At 39.4% G+C, this 16626-nt stretch overlaps 1 protein-coding gene across 1 annotated transcript; it reads right to left on the bottom strand.

Moving 5' to 3' along the window:
* Positions 1–367: 367 nt before the first annotated feature.
* LYPLA1 (lysophospholipase 1) lies at positions 368–13586 on the bottom strand. The gene is made up of 9 exons (XM_080338574.1): positions 13499–13586; positions 12909–12940; positions 9839–9904; positions 8360–8407; positions 7456–7526; positions 6700–6773; positions 5896–5997; positions 5137–5313; positions 368–3718 (listed from the first exon to the last, which is right to left on the bottom strand). Exons 1-9 carry the CDS (start codon positions 13565–13567, stop codon positions 3665–3667), a joined length of 693 nt encoding a protein of 230 aa, XP_080194700.1. The 5' UTR covers positions 13568–13586; the 3' UTR covers positions 368–3664.
* Between the last annotated feature and the right edge of the window lie 3040 nt (positions 13587–16626).

Here is a 16626-nt window from a genome sequence, read left to right as displayed (position 1 = left end):
AAATAAAATGAGTAAACCAAGTAAATTACATCTTAGATGCTTATAGTAAATATAAATGGCTTATACTTCATAATACAAAGACTAAGTGTTCAGTATTTCTTTATAAAATTTAAGATACACAGGCCTTGTACATATGGCTTCATTAACATCTTAAAAATTTGTTCTCAGTCATATCCATCAACACAAACAGCACCTCTACATAAAAGATGCATCCTAATGACTTCAATGAAGTGCAGTATGCTTCATTAGAGAGAACATGTTTTAATTAACAGTTCTAATACCAGTTGCAGTGTACAGTTATAAATCTACTGTGTTGTAATTATACAAGATAGGAGGATGAGACCAAATCATAAAGCCCTCAACACAGTACAGAGCTCAGTATAGGTTTACTTCAAGAATGGCGGCAAGATTGTCTGATAAGACATATTTCAGCAAGAAGTCAGACTTCTGACTGCACAAAACTGCAGTCAAATTTAAGTACCATTTTGAAATTAAAAATGCATTAGGGAGTTAGATACCCATAGAAACACACTGATCTGCAAGTCAGGTATTTTCATATCAGTGCTTTCAGAAGTTTGACAGACATCACCTCCTTTTGCAGAAAGTCTAACATTACAAAAAAATAAACTTAATTATTGGACAGTTTCAAATTGCAGTTTATGAGGATATGACATTCACATTTACAATACTGACAGTTCAGCTTCTCCATTTTAATAGGATATTATGAAAACTCCTACTCCAGACTGAGCGATCATTCAGCCTAAAGACACATGCAATTGTGACAACCATTCCAGTATCAAATCACTTCAGGCAGTGAAGAAGTTCAGCTACAAGATCATACACACAGCTTTCCAACTAGCTGGGAAGCTACAGAAGACAAGAGCTCAAAATAGACACTGTGATACTGGCGGAGACAGGATATTTCCTTGAAGTTTCCTCCAGCTTCTGGGCTCTATAACAACCCTCAACTACAACATACTCGTTTACCCCTGAAAAAACAAAAACAAAAACAAAAAAACCCCACACACTGCAGGGGTAGAATTCTTCCTAGAATACAGAAATTCAGAATAAGTCACAACGTTTACTTACATTTACTTTGGTAACACAGCTCTTTGTAGATAAAGCAAGTGGCAAAACAACAGTATGAACAAAATCTTGTTATGATAGCTGAATATTTGAACAAAGTTAGCACATAAAGCATTTCTGGAAAAACATCTGAAAGCATCACTGAGACAACAGTTGAAGCAGACTTGGATTAAAATGCATAAGCACTAGAAACTGACCACAGGCTGTGAACATAGTTCACCAAACTGAAGAAAGTGTTATGAAGCTAATGCAGAATGAAGTTAGGACTGATCTTATTTTAACATCTTAGAAATTGTTTTAAACTCCTTCTAACAGAAGAAAGAATATGTGAAATGTATGCACAGTCAATCAAAAGTTCAACAAGACACCTGAACATCATTGAACAATTTACAAACAGAACAAGAAAATAATATAAGAAAAATTAGAAGCTTGTGAAGAACTTTGGAAACATGCCAATATTCAGGGAGTTATTTAGAAAACAGGGGAATTAGGATAAATCTAAAATCTAGGAGAAATAACATACAGTTTGCTTACCAAGTTTGCAATTTAGCAGGACTGCAAAATTAGCTAACGCAATTTAGGAATGACTCCAAAATAGGACATAATGTTTTCTCAACAGAACTTTGGCACAACTACAATAAGAGTATTACGGTTTCTTCTGTGAACTAAATTAACTGAAAGACAAACTGGCAGATCTATAAAACAGAATGATTGAGGAAAAAGATTAATTAAACTTCAAAGTTAATAGACATGCCCTCTCAATGAGAGATGGAATATCTTAAAGTGTTTCAATACCATCTAGAAAAAAATAAACCTTTTAAACTTTACATATTAAGAGATGTTTAATAATCCAGAGAAACTGGATTAAAAAAGAAAAATAGCTTCCTAAAAATTAAGGTTAATACATATGAAAAAAAGCACTGAAAACCTAGAATTCATACTATGTGAACAAGCCAGATTTCTGGCTGCAGCCCTGTTAAAGAAGGGATATAGAAGTGTAATTCCCCATTTATGTATTTGTGCTGGCAGATGTCTCAGACATAAATCCCTATACACTGTAAGAGGACCACTTGATTAAGTTGGGAGAAGAGAAAGTACCTCGAATGCAGGTATGAAACACAGTGCTGACACAACATATGCAGCCAAAACAAAAATAATCTTTTCTTGCAAACATATTATAGAACATTGTTATGCAGCATACTATGTAGTAAAAAAACGTAGTGTATTTTTTTAAACATTCTTAGTGTGGTGACAGCCTCTAACTCTACAGAAGAACAGCTGTTCCAGAAGCAAATTATGGCTCTCAGCTACAAAGACCTCTTGAGTGTGCATTAATTTCTGTAACCCACTGTGTTCTAGAATTTTTGAGCTTCTGAAAGAAGAGACATTCTGCATCTTGTAGACGTGCTTTTTTTTTCCCACAGTAGGTCTTCATATTCCTAGGCTATACTGATCTAGGGAACTGCAGAATGGTATATTCAAAAATAGACTTCTTTGTTCATTTTCAGAAATAGTCAAGTCTCAACATGCAATAAAAGAAAGTATTAGATGGTATAAATTTAAAGTTATATCTCAATTGCACTTACATTTCTATTAAAAAAAATTTCAAATTTGACAACAGCTATGTTGCAGATGAGACTTCAACAATACACAGAACTGCACAGCTGCATTGTTTTCAGTTAGTTACTCCAAAGCAGACAGATAAAACAAAATTATATGCTGGAATTGCTCATGTGAAATATATCAACATTTCCACACAAATGAAAGCTACAAAGACTAAAGCACAAGATGAATATTCAGTACAGAAACAGGAATTTTTAAACGAAACTCTAATTAATTTTACGCACTTCTTCAGACTTCTGTTCCAAATCAGCATTTGACGTGAGTTTATAGTAATAAAAAAAAGACAATAAGTGACAAACAATGGTCTAACAAGGAATGAGTCCCGTTAGAATTTCCACAATATCTAGCTATATGAAAACAGCTAAAATTGAGGTGGTTTAAAGATAAGAAATATCTTAGCTGACTTCTAGCCATTCTAGAACAATCCTCCTTATCTGGCGTAACAATATATAATCCTTAAAGCTTTGTCCTTAGTAACATTTATTCTACCATCATATGCCCATTACATTACATGTTGTATACTTTATGCATCCATTACATAAAGGAAATGTTTTACTGTATTTTCAGTGAGTATTAAGAACAAATCATGTCTCAAGTATAACTAAACCAGTCACATTGATGTTGCTCACTTAAATTTAGTTTTTAATTACTTGTACAAATGGTTTAATCAAAAAAATAAAATCAGATATTTTAAAACAGTATGCTTAGGTTGCATTCTGTCATTGTTACCTAGCTGCCTCATTCATACAGTCCCACCAGTGGATGATTAATACTAGAAAGATTTTCATTTATTGTACATGTGTATTATTCAAACCTCATCCTAAATATAAATTTGCAATACAGTAGTAACACTGCAGGTATAGAAGTAATGCTTCCTATCAGGCATACGAAAAGATTAACACTCTACCACAGTTGATGCTGGTGTATTTATACAGAAGGCTTCTCGCACATCATTTCAGTCTACGGGAGGTAGATGTTTGTCTATGAACTGTTTTACATCCATCATCTCCTGTTTAAAGATAAAAGTGTTTATTAGTTGAAGTTCCCTACTAATATATATTCAGCTACACTAAATCAGTGTTTCAACATTTCAGTCATAATAAGCAGCTGGGCTACAAATACTGAGTAATTAGTTACTTGATAAAATCATACCACTCTGCACAGAAGTCAAGGCTGATAACTCTTTAGGCACTATGCACTCAGAAGATGCTAAAACACAAGAAAAAGAGCAAAGACTACTTTTCCTCTCTCTCTTTGAAGTTGAGCAGGCAAGCTACTTATTAAACATCAAGTGATCTGAACAGCACCAAGCTGAGGAGTGACAGGATTTGAATGCAGCAAAGGCTGTAGCTTCATGTATAAACTTAGCAAGTCAGCAGCAGCATGAAAAGCCAGCAGCTTTTCCTCCTAATCATTCAGCTTCACCTTCAAGATGCTTCCTCCCTTAAGGAAAAGCAATATGGTGAACTACCAATGGAAATCAAGCCACATTAAAAAAAAATATAGCTTTTTTTTTAATTAGGTCAATGTTGTAAGAAAGAGCACAATTTAATATATTTGTGCAACAACTCAGTGCTATTACTCCCTAAATGCAATACAACTGCGTAAATGTCCCAAAGAGGTTGTCCAAAGGTACAGATCCCACAAGATGAAGCAATCCAAATTAGCAAAGTTACTACTGCTGACAAATGGCAGATCCATTCTTGGCCTCCTCTTCTGTTTCTTGCTTCCATCATATACTTTGTGTGAGTTCTGATGCTTCAGCTCACTACAGCTGCAAAAACTGAAGCCAGCAGCTTTCGCCATTTTAGCAAGTTCAAAAAGTTCAAAGACATTTCTGATCAGCTCCAGAGCTAGTATAAGACGAGAGGGCCACAAGGTCACGGACAGAGGAAACCAGTCCACCCCCTTCTGGCAGCAGCAAACCATTACATCAGCTCAGCTGCCTGCTGAGCCAGATCCATAAACAGAAGTTCTGAGACTGCCTCTTCTATAGCATCAACCCTTGCTCTCCATTCCTTTGATGGCTCCATCTATAGAACTAACAAAATTCTTCTCTCCAAAATACCAAGTTGAATTAATACTGGGAAAGTCTGACTTCTAATTCAGCAATTTTTTTTTAATAAGCAAATAACAAAAATTAGGAAAAATAAAAAAGACTATTTTATAGATCAACTAGCATAGTCCCAAAAATACCGTCTAACAAGGAAGTTCCCACTAGTCACATAAACTTGCCTTGGATGCTTTTTCAGCCAGGCACTCAGTTACTCACTAAAATAAGGCAGTAGCATCAAGCACTTGTTAAAGCAAACCAACAAACAAGCAAGCAACAAAACCAACACAAAAACCCCACACCCAATACATATCTGTTTTGAGGGAAAAAAATTAACCATACACAGCTGAAACACTGTATATTAATAAAATTACCTCAATACATGAGCTATGCATCATGCCAGAATAAGTTCTGAAGTTTACGTTGGCTGGATTTATCATACTCTTTAGCTTCTCAACAGTGAGAGAACCAAACATTAAAGGAACCAACGGGTCACAGTCCCCATGGCACTGAAGAACAGGAATCTCCTTGTTGACACCACTGATAGGGCCCTGTTAAGAGGCAGAATTGGAGGAGGGAAGAGACAATAAACGGAAGTAAGGCTAACACCTTTGAGATAAAATTATCCCATGGCACTAAGCCCTGTAGTCTGACAAAGCAAGTTGAATTCTGAAGGGGAAAAACCACAATGAATAGTCTGCAAGTTCCTTATTAATTCAGCTCTGTGCCTGACAACATATTAAGTTCAAAAACCTAAAATTTTGGCACTAATTATGGAACAGAAAAACATGATTGCAGATACCTGATACTTTCTTTAAATACCTGGTCTCTAGTAAGACAGTGTGTTGAAGATGGAAAGAGTAACAAATAGAAAACTCATGTTCAAGGAAAATTTCCTGTACTCTTTAAGTTTCCTAGGAACACATTTAAGCAGAGACAGCTACTGAGTATTTCCTCATTTTACTTGCTTGTCAAACTCCAGAAATCCAGGGCCCTATTTTAAAAACTTCTGAGTTATCAAACAACTGTCAATATTCAGTAATAACAATGGCCACTAATTCCTGCACAAGGTACAATCTTCAAATGCACTCATTCCCCAACTGCAAATAAGCTTAGGAAAGAACCATAAATACCTGAGGAAAAGAAGCCCGTAGAGGAAGCCAACAGCTGAGGGCTACAACACCTGCTAATTTTTGTTGTGTTGTAAGAGCTGTATACAATGACAAAGCACCTCCCTATGAGAAACAGATACAGGCATTACAATGGTGATGGTAATATTCCTTCTAATGTTTGTTTCAAGATCTCTGGTTTTTAATTTAAAGGTGTTTTTCCACTCCAAACTATTCCTCCTTAGAACCAGCACTAAAACAAATATTCCTGTACTTTTATTGTGCTTCACCTTCCTATCTAATTTCATGTGATCAATTAGAAGTAAAACAGCAAATTATCATAACTAAGAGCTGGAAAAAAAAACAAAACAAAAAAATAAAGAACTATCAATCACAACAGTATAAGCACAACTAGAATATTTTAATTTACTTGCACACAGACTAGGGAGCTGGTGTATGGATCAATTAATCTATAAACCTGCCTACCACAGAATTTCCCAAATACAACCAAACCGTCAAATACCTAACAAATGAAATTTAAAATACCAGCAAGATTTTCAAACAAAGCTACGTAAGTTAGGTGCATAAGGACTTTTAAATAGACTATTAATTTTAGTACTTTTTTCCCCACATATATGTAATTTTCCAGTGAAGAGTAATTATTTGCATAAAACTAAAAGACTTCATTTGTTAAGGAAAACTGACATTTTAAAATTTTAGAAGCACGTAACATCAGTTCTTTTCAGTTCAGGTTCCTGGATTTCCCATGTTAGGAAAGCTAGGTTACCTCCACAGAAAAATACACAGTTCTTTCCAATCACACCTTACCTGAGAAAAGCCTCCCAGAATAATTCGATTAGAAGGAATTCCATTTTTTACTTCTTGATCTATCAGTGCTTTAACTACAACATAAATAAAGGCCAGTAGTTAAAAACCACTCTGTTCTGTAGAAAGTCTAGAAAAGGAGAGAGACTTTCCCCCTCATGTCAATAGAAAGCTAGTGAAAGAAAATCTAGTCTACTGTACATTGAAAAGTATCAAAAGATCTAGAGCATGATCAGAAATTCCAGTGCCACTGTACCATTTCCAAAAAGAAAAACATGCAAGTAAGTCTTGCAAAAGCCCCACTACCAGGAAGATGGTATCCTCTTCCAACCACTCAGCATCAGAGGTAGATGCTCATACAGTTCTAACCTACTGTGCTACCCAGAAGCTCTTTAAATAAAAGGACACTGGTTCCCATGTACATTTCATAGTTGATAGTATGAAGTGTTTATGCTGGTGAGTTACTCTATTTACTCATGTAGTTTAAAAAAATTTTAAAACCCCAACCAAAACAAACAAACAAACCCCCACCAAACAAAACAACCACACCCACACAAAAAAAATCAAACATAATCAAACACAAACAACCCACCCACAATGAACAAGGCACTTGGCTAAATTTGATCAGCAACAATACAAGATATACATATTACCTTCCCAAATAATTTTGTCTTTATAAAATCTGTTTCAGACTGATAATTCTTTTTTAAGAATACATGTAAGTACTTTTAAAGACATAAAAAGTATTCCTAAGCATACCATTCTCGGCTGCCTGCTTGATCCCAGCTTCATCTTCCTGTGAATCTGGAGAAAGCCCAATGATATCAAACCTTACAAAAATATCAACAAGAGTATTACTCATTAGAGCATCCATTCCACTTCCTTAAAACAAAAATAATAAAATTGGGATATTTTCCAGATAAAAAGGGTAGCTGACATTTTATTACTAACCACTCACAGGTTACAAGAAATGGTGGACAATCTGTGAATGTTGCTAAAAGTCTAGAACTAGTCAACAAAGCTTTTCTGAATTTCAATGTCTTCTGTACTTTACTGCAGATTACACAGCTCAGTTTTGATATTTGCTGCAAAAATATCAGCAGGAATTTCAATTTATCCATTGCACGTACAATATTAAAAGGCTGTTTGAAGAAATACAGGAAAAATAAAACAAGTTATTTGAGGAAAAAAAAAATAAAAACATAAAGAGGACTGGTTTAAGACCACTGAAATCTACCACACTTTTCTTGTTCTCTATTCAGAATGGATGTTCTAAAGAACAGTTTCTAAATATCCTACTCACCCACCAAATATTACTCACTAGTAGCAATAATATTTCTACATCAATTCCCTACTACTATGAATTCATACACAATACAGACTATAGACTATACTTACTAATATACTAAAAAAAATAAAGTTGGCTTTGTATTTTAAGACATAGAGATTAGTCCTGAGAAATAACAATTACCACAGATACAAAAAGAAAATCAGAGCATACTCATTAGAGGCCTTTTATAACAGAACTAAAGTAAAGTTGTTTATACTCACATGTGATTAAAACCAGCCATTCAGGTTGTTCATGATTTTTAATTAAGAACAATGAGTTCAAACCCCTAGCTATCTTTTGATTAGCATCGTCTGTAATTGAACAAATACTTACCATGATGGCATAGCCATGTTCATGTTCAAAGAAACTGGCATGACTGGCCTAGAAATGAGAATGAACATCACTGACATTAAGATATACACTGAAATTCAATAATGTAGATGCAGTTACATAATGAAATTACATACCCCTAATTCTGTCTTATTTTTAAGCCATAATTACCATTAACTACCTTGTAGCATCTCTTCAATAAATCTCTCTTAAAACCTGCCAGCTCAAGCATACTTAATATTCTGTGTTGAACTACCATTCTCTATGGAGAGCAAGCAAAGCATCAGCAGTCTGCTTTATATACATGTATGAATGTATGTACATCATATATATATTTTTATATTTCTATATCTCATTTAGTTATTTCTAAGTAACAGTTATTTATCACAGCCCTCCCCACACACACAGTGGGTGAAGGCACCTTCCACAGCAGCATCAGGAAACCCAAGGAAGTAGCCAGACACAGTGCAGTGGTGGGTACCAGTCTGGCCATGGGCACTTCTCTCAGCAGCTGAACCTGCTGAAGCAGCACCCGCCTCCACTACAGGGCTTATGCCCACCCTTGGGCTGCTTTTCAGACAACACCAAGGCAACTGGAGGAGATTATGCCATGGATCACATCTGGCGATAGTTTTAATCTACTGAAACTGAGGAATAGAAGTTATGTGGGGAAAGACTGAAAGAAGACAAAGGGAGAGCCAAGAGAACAGCAGATATTGCTAAGCTCTTTCTGAATGGTTCAGCAAGTGCACCCACGTGATAAAAGAAATACATAAATCACAGCCTGGCTAATCAGTAATACACCAAAACATTGCTTATTATCTCCCTATCATCCCTGCTCCACTTCTCACAAGACTGCTGGAGCAAAAGACAATCTCAATTTTGTGTTCAAATAATTTAAGATTATACTTAACTAGTTTTTCCTATCATTAAGTAAATACTAGATAAATCTTAATGCTTTATTTACTGACTTCTGACCCTGTTTAGAAATATTTCACTTCTCAAATTGCACAAAGACAGCTCAAATTGCATTACTTGCTGAAAATATGAATATCCTGTGAATATCTGAAACTTGCTGTAGGTATCGGGGAAATTTCATCTACTGTACATGCCCCTGAGTTTAAGAAGTACATGTACCTAATGCGAAGTATATTTGGTGGTCAGTAAAATATTAAAAAATATTCCTTTTAACAAATGACTGTTGGGGGGGAAAAAAAAGGCAACTACCAACTCAACTCAGTGAAAACAAAGTCAAAACAATCTCACTTTGCACATAACATTTTCCAAATATGTTTTCAGTCTGAATTAGTAACAAAGGCAAAACATGAACATTTTTACCATAGTACCAACATTACTTTAGAGTGATTTTTAATATAACAGCAAAATGCAGAGACATTCAAATCCTATTTGACTTCATCTGTGCAAGTGTCTTAATAAATAACTCTGCAGAAAAATGTAAAACAAGAAAAGTTACAAACTTACGCATGTGGACAAATGTATTTCACATGGGGGCTTTTGATACCTGCAAGTGCTTCTGACCATCCATGCCTGCCAACAGAAAAATATATTAAATTGCATTTATGTTTTGGCTTAGCTCTTATTTCTAAGTTGGTGCAACAGCACAGCGCAAGTGTGAAATATGCTGAATTAAATCAATATAAACACACTTGTAGAAAATTTTTACATTAACTGCAGTATGCTATGAATATAGTACTAAACTTATAAGGTTTGTTCTGCCTCTGAATATTTGTTGTATATAGCCAGAGACATTTTATCTAATTTGACTATCACAGTCACGGCATAGCTGAAGAAATACCACTGTGGCTCCAGGCAAAGCATGCTCTGTATCTGGCTAGTTTATCAACTTGGGGGCTACAACACACACACACAGTTATCCTGCTTCCAGACAGCTCTGGCCCAGAGGCTGCTTTTCTGCTCCTGTAGAGTTAAAGCAGCTTCTTTCACAACCAGCTTTGCTTTTCTGAACCAAATTTCTTGATGCAGGAGAGAAGCAAACTGACATCCAAGCTAAATCCACATGGAGCCAACCTAAACAATCAGACCTATTAACTCTGGCTCAGAGTGAATGCTCTCAGATTCAGGCAGTCATGAACACCGCTTCAGATTGCAGGGAGTTTTTTAATCTCAAGCACATGCTGTATGAATGCAGAGAATAACGCAAGATCTGCACAGCAGATGAGCTATCAAGCTTCCCACAAACCAGAAAACTGAAAAGCCTAACTTAAATGAATAGCTCCAAATGACTCACTCCAGGGCTCATCTAGACATGAACTGAGCTTCACCCAAATCTGAACCTGTGTAGAACCAATGCCTGTGCCTGCACTTCGCTTTCAAAAACATGCCAGAGTACCTGTATTTCCCGATCTTTCTCATTATTCGGTGTTCCTAACTCATCCACTAGGAAGCTGATGCTAAGCAGAAAGCACCTGTAACAAACTTGTCAGTGACACAGCAGAACTAATCAGACCAACACCAGACAAGCCATAAAAGCATGCTGGCTTAGTTTTAATATCACCCTGAAAAGTTAACGTGTGCTACCTAAAGTTAAAGACATTTCAAACACACAGACAGCACAGACATTTGAAACACTGGCTGCATACCTCAGCCTACTTCCTGCCAATCCATAAAAATATATACCATTAACAAATTGTGGTTGATAATTCTTGCATATTTGCAGTATCATAGAAGGCCAAATAAAAATCTAAAGGAGAAATAAGACTTTTTTTAGCCAACTATAAAGATTAATTTACAAATTTGGAAAGCAATATTGTATGCACATTTAAGCAGACTCTTCAGAACAATCCTCTATGCTGTACCTTTTGTTCAGATTTTGACAAGTATGTACCAATCGTTAAGTACCATTTATATAGGAACTAAGAAAGAAAAAGAACATAACCTCTATTAGACATTTCTCAGAGTAAGAAAATTACAGCTGGTGAACTGAAACAAGTAATTTAAAAAAAATTATGTGAAGTAGGTCAGCTTAAACAGTATGAAATTGTAAAATTGTTAATTAGTTCTCTTCAAACAATTATTTTTCCCGTCAGACCTATGGTTTTTTTGAAAAAAAAAAAAAACTGGCAGTATGTCAAAGGCAGTTTTAGGGTAATCTGATCTGCAGTGAACTAGAGGAACAAATACAGCTCAATCACCGTATTTGCAGAGGTGTTATAACTTAATGCATATATTTCCAGTGTGCCCAGTGCATTTGCAACCTTGAAACTGCATAACATTTGCATAAGAAATACAATTTCTGTTAGAGAGCAAATCTTTGTGGTTTGGTTTTTTTTGCCAGAACCAACATCAACTTGATTTGGAAGGACTCAAATTCCAAAGACTCAAAAGATTCTACAATCATTTGCTGAACATGTGGTGCCAAGACACAGGCAGTCCTGCTGCCTCAGCTGCGTGTAACCAGCAGATAATGCAAACAAGGTGGTGGGTCAGCACAACAAATGAGAGCAAACATCTCCACTTGTAGAATACTGGCAAGTGCATAGACTTCACTCTTTTAACTTATTAAATGTCCAGCTTACTCATGTTTCAAATTTGACAGCTTACCTTTTTTTTTTTTTTTTTTAAGTTCTCCAGAAAAAGTTTGTCTTAAACATTGTAAGTTTCAATCTAGAGGCAACATTCAAACTACACATAAAAAAAATTAAGTTCTTAAAAAAACCCTATATAATTGCACTCATAATGGAGCACAATACACAAAGCATTCATGCTTATTTTCAGTATCTAAGTACCAATTCCTCTGAAGTCTTCTACCAAAAATAGTTTCAACACACTCCTAACTTGTTGATTCAATGGTTTTAATGAATGTATGCTTAAACCTCGAAACACACAAGCTTTAAAGTGAAACATTATACCACACCTGTAACGCCTCCCAGAAATTCCCTACTCTTTCTGTTTTTACTCAAATGTGGAAATGATACAAACAAGGCAAACAAGGTAATGCACAGATTGTTTGGGGTTTTTTTTTTTGGAGTCTGAAGACCATATTTCAGAAGAGAAACCTGGAGACACCAGGTGACTACTTAGGAGTTCGCACAGATGAGTAAGTAAGCCTGGATTTTAATGTGTGGCATACTGAAGAGGAATCATGGCCTAACTGCAGCTCCTAGCAAATCAGCAATCTGCAAGTCTGGAAAAAAGAGAGGTCTAGATGTACACAAGCACAAGAAATACAAGAAGCCCACGCTCAGGGAAGTGAAAGATCAGAAACCCACGGAGTTATTTTTCCACTAAGTTCAACTCCAGAACAAAAGAGTGAACACATTCAGAGCAAATTAGGTAAATGACTGAAAAGAAAGAAGCAGCTTTTGAGGAGTTACACTGGGAAATTTTAAATAAATAGCTGTCACCATCATTCAAACATACATGAAGTTTCACCTGTTTTTAGCCACTACAGTCAAGTAAGGGCAAAATAAGAACCTTAAATAACTTTTTAACAGCCCATACCTTTAAAACATGCAGCCTTATATTTGAAACGGTAGTAACTATTAAGTATGCAACAGATCAGAACACGTACCCGGTATCTCCCAGTCCATGAAGAAAGATGACCTAAAGGAAAAAAACAAAACAAAAAAACCACCACGGTTGTTTAAGATCACTGAACAATAAACGCACCCAACCCACGAACCACAGAGCCCACGCAAAATCCCACGGAGTTCGAAGCACGACACGACTTTCTCTGAGGAAACCTCTGCTTGGTTCACTTCCCACCCGGCGCTCCCCCCGGCCTCCACGCCGCCATCAGCGGCCGCGCCCGCCCTGGGCCGCCACACGGCGCCGCGGGGCCCCCGCCGACACCGGTGACCTTCCCCCGCCAGCGCTCACTCCGGCCGCGAGTGGAGCGAGATCCCGGCCCCGAGCCCTGCGGTAAGGTAACAGGGGAGAACTGTCAGCCTGCTCGGGCCGGGCCGGGCCGCCCCGCCGTACCCCCTCACCGCCGGGCCTGTAACCGCGGCGTCGCCTTCAGGCCTCGGGGCCGCTGCGGCCGCCCCCCACCCGCGGCTGAGGTCACGGCAGAGAACAAAGCGCGGCGGGGGCCGCCACCCGCCAGGGCGGACCCCTGCCCGCCGGCGCCTCCCCGAGGCTCGCACCCCTGCCCGCACTCACGGCAGCCGTCGCCTTCCTGGCGGCCGGAACGATGGCGGGGAGCGGTGCCGACATGTTGTTGCCGCACATACACCGGGCTGCAAGGCGGCCAGCGGGACAGCGGCCAGGAGCGGGGAGGCGGGACGGGCGCCGGGCCAGGAGGGCGGGGTGAGGCGGGCGGCGGGCTGGGAGGGGCGCGGCCGAGCGGGCGGCAGCCGGGGGCGCTGCGGCGGCTGCGGGCGGGGGAGCGCGCCTGGCGCCCACAGCCCCGCGCCCACCCGCTCCCCGAAGCGCGTCCCCGCACCGCTCCCGGGCAGCCTCCCTGGAGCCGATTGGCTGCCGCCGCGGTGGCGGGACTGGTGTCGGCCGGGCGGTCGCGCGGCTGAGGGGAGTCGTTGCCGCCCGGCCGCGAACCTGAGGTGAAACGTTAACGCGGCCTCCCTGGAGCCGGGGCAGCGACCCGCGATTCCTCCCCCGGCCTTCGACGTGTCTGCCCGGGCCGGCCCGCTGAGGGAGAGGAGGCGGCGGCAAGTGCGGCAGAGCTCTCGGCTGTAGCGGCGGCAGCGAACGCCTAGTAGGGAAACCCTTCTGGGAAAGTCCGCTTGAAGCCCGGTGTGTTGGAGAGTGGCGAGTCTGCGCACGCTGTTTGGAAGTCAGGCTCTGCAAAGCTGCGCCTGTATTTGGCTTTCCAGTGTTTTAAAACTCGCTTTCAAGTAGCCAGATACATCTGTCAGATTATATTGCACTTTTATAGTCTAATTTGTACATGTCTGTGGTTTGAGTGTTCCTGTAAAAATCGGTTTTATGCTGTATTATAAGGCTTAGGGGAAAAGGGAAATTGCAGTGTCTTAAATAGGTAAATATAAATTAGCAAGTAATAGGAAACAGGAAAAACAGCATATATACAGCAAACAGCATTGTTAGACAGAACTCATTTGTCCTCAGCGAATCAGATGCCTTCATCACCAAATTAAATCTCTTGGTTTACAGCTAAAGAGTCAATGATTCTTATTCATCTTGAAATGTATTAGGCTATTCATGCACTCTGTATTGAAATTACTGGATCGGTCCTGTCCATTCCGAATATTTAGACTGACTCCGAATAAATATGGCAAACACATTTCTATCAAAATGAAATACTTTGTTCTTTGTCTTCTATTCCATACATCTTTGTCAGATATTTCCTCCCAGAAAGTCAATCTGCTCATTGTATTTGCCGGGTGCTATCTGGCTGACATAGATGCTATTTTGGCAGCTCAAACAGCAGCTGAATGCACACTATCCTTCTTTCACATCCTTCCTTCCCACTGGTGTGGTCCATAAGCAGCAGGGACATTTTTCTACAAAGTTTTTGCTCAACAACATTAATATTCTTATCAGCATGGCTGCATAAAATATATTGCAGAAGTCTTCGCACCAATGGTGTAACATTAAACACACACTCTCTTTTGCTGTGATTATTAGGCTGCTTTGATGCATAGTACTGCTGCTGGGGGTCCCTGTTATTGACAAAATTGGGTTATTTTCACAGGTAGCTTTTTGTGTTCTGATTTATCCCTCCTTTAGTGTGTGTTCTTGTCTCGTGTACTGTACCTGACTCAAATCTGTTATGAAAATACAGTTTATGAATGAAAGATTCCTAAAACATTAGGAACTTCAGATTATGCTAGGTGCTTATCAAGTACACTGAACCTGATTCTTGCTGCAGAAAATCTTTTTGGAACATGAACAAAGTTTTGTTTTCCCTCTCTATCGTGCTATTTACCACATAAATGTCACTTCTGTGAAGTGGCCTCCTGGTGAACCTCCAGCCTAGGAGGTCAGAAGTCTGCTGTTTAGCAGAGAAAAGAGCCTGTTTAAACAAGCCAGAGCTTGTTTAACCTGGAGAAAAGGAGGCTGAGGAGAGACCTTATTGCTCTCTACAACTACCTGAAAGGAGGTTGTAGTGTGGAGGGTGTTGGTCTCTCCTCCCAAGTAGCAAGTGATAGGACAAAAGGAAATGGCCTCAAGTTGCACCAGGGGAGGTTTAGATTGGATATTAGGAAAAAATTATTCCTGGAAAGCATTGTCAGGCATTGGAACAGGCTGCCCAGGGAAGTGGTAGAGTCACTGGTCCTGAAAGTGTTTAAAGGCATTTAGACAAGGTTCTTAGGGACATGGTTTAGTGCTAGAGTTAGGTCATGGTTGGACGCAATGATCCTGAGGGTCTCTTCCAACTGAATTGATTCTATGATTCTAACATTTTAAAATCTTTTAGTCGATATGTCTGGAATGACCTTACCTGGATTCCTGGTTGCTCCCAGCGTGGCTCAGGGTTGCTGGAGAAACATGAGCTGTGCAGGGACTGGGGATTCATGAGTCACAGAGCTGTGGGGTGGCCTGGGCTGGTGTGGAGTGTCCTGCGGGTTACAGAGAAATGTTCAGGGAACTGAGCTTCTGAGCTTTTAAAGACTTGTAAGCTGGCTGTCCCTTTACAGTGAGATATCAATCATGTGAGTGATGTTTTTCTACCCAATTTCAAGGTTCTGCTTAAAGTAGTGACAGCTTTACAAGGCAGAGCATGCTCTAAACTGTGTTTTTCCCATGCTGGTAGCTAAGATCACAGAATCACAGAATGTAAGGGATTGGAAGGGACCTCAGAAGATCATCTAGTCCAATCCCCCTGCCAGAGCAGGAACACTTAGATGAGGCTACACAGGAGTGTGTCCAGGTGGGTTTTGAATGTCTCCAGAGTAGGAGACTCCACAACCCCCCTGGGCAGCCTGTTCCAGTGTTCTGTTACCCTCACTGATAAGAAGTTTCTTCTCATATTTAAGTGGAACCTCCTGTGTTCCAGTTTGAACCCATTACGCCTTGTCTTACCACTGGTTGTCACCAAGAAGATCCTGGCTCCATCCTTGTGACACTCAGCCTTTCCATATTTATAAACATTAATAAGGTCAGCCCTCAGTCTCCTCCAAACTAAAGAGCCCCAGCTCCCTCAGCCTTTCCTCATAAGGGAGATGCTTCAGTCCCCTAATCATCTTTGTTGCCCTGTGCTGGGCTCTCTTCAGCAGTTCCCTGTCCTTGAACTGAGGGGCCCAGAACTGGACACAATATTCCAGATGTGGTCTCACCAGGGCAGAGTAGAGGGGGAGGAGAACCTCTCT

This window comes from Nesoenas mayeri (assembly GCF_963082525.1).
Source record: "Nesoenas mayeri genome assembly, chromosome: 2".
Lineage (NCBI taxonomy): Eukaryota > Metazoa > Chordata > Aves > Columbiformes > Columbidae > Nesoenas > Nesoenas mayeri.
The sequence above is the reverse complement of the archived record's forward strand: the minus strand, read 5'-3'. Positions and strand labels throughout refer to the sequence as shown.

Bases quoted from the DNA above. Each gene is read 5' to 3' on its own strand.
- LYPLA1 (XM_080338574.1), bottom strand. From the start codon at position 13,567: ATGTGCGGCAACAACATGTCGGCACCGCTCCCCGCCATCGTTCCGGCC. The intron at 6,774-7,455 runs GTATGCTTAGGA...TTTATGTTGTAG, and splicing joins CAAGCAGGCAGCCGAGAATG to TTAAAGCACTGATAGATCAA. The intron at 5,314-5,895 runs GTATTTATGGTT...GCCTCTTAACAG, and splicing joins TACGGGCTTCTTTTCCTCAG to GGCCCTATCAGTGGTGTCAA.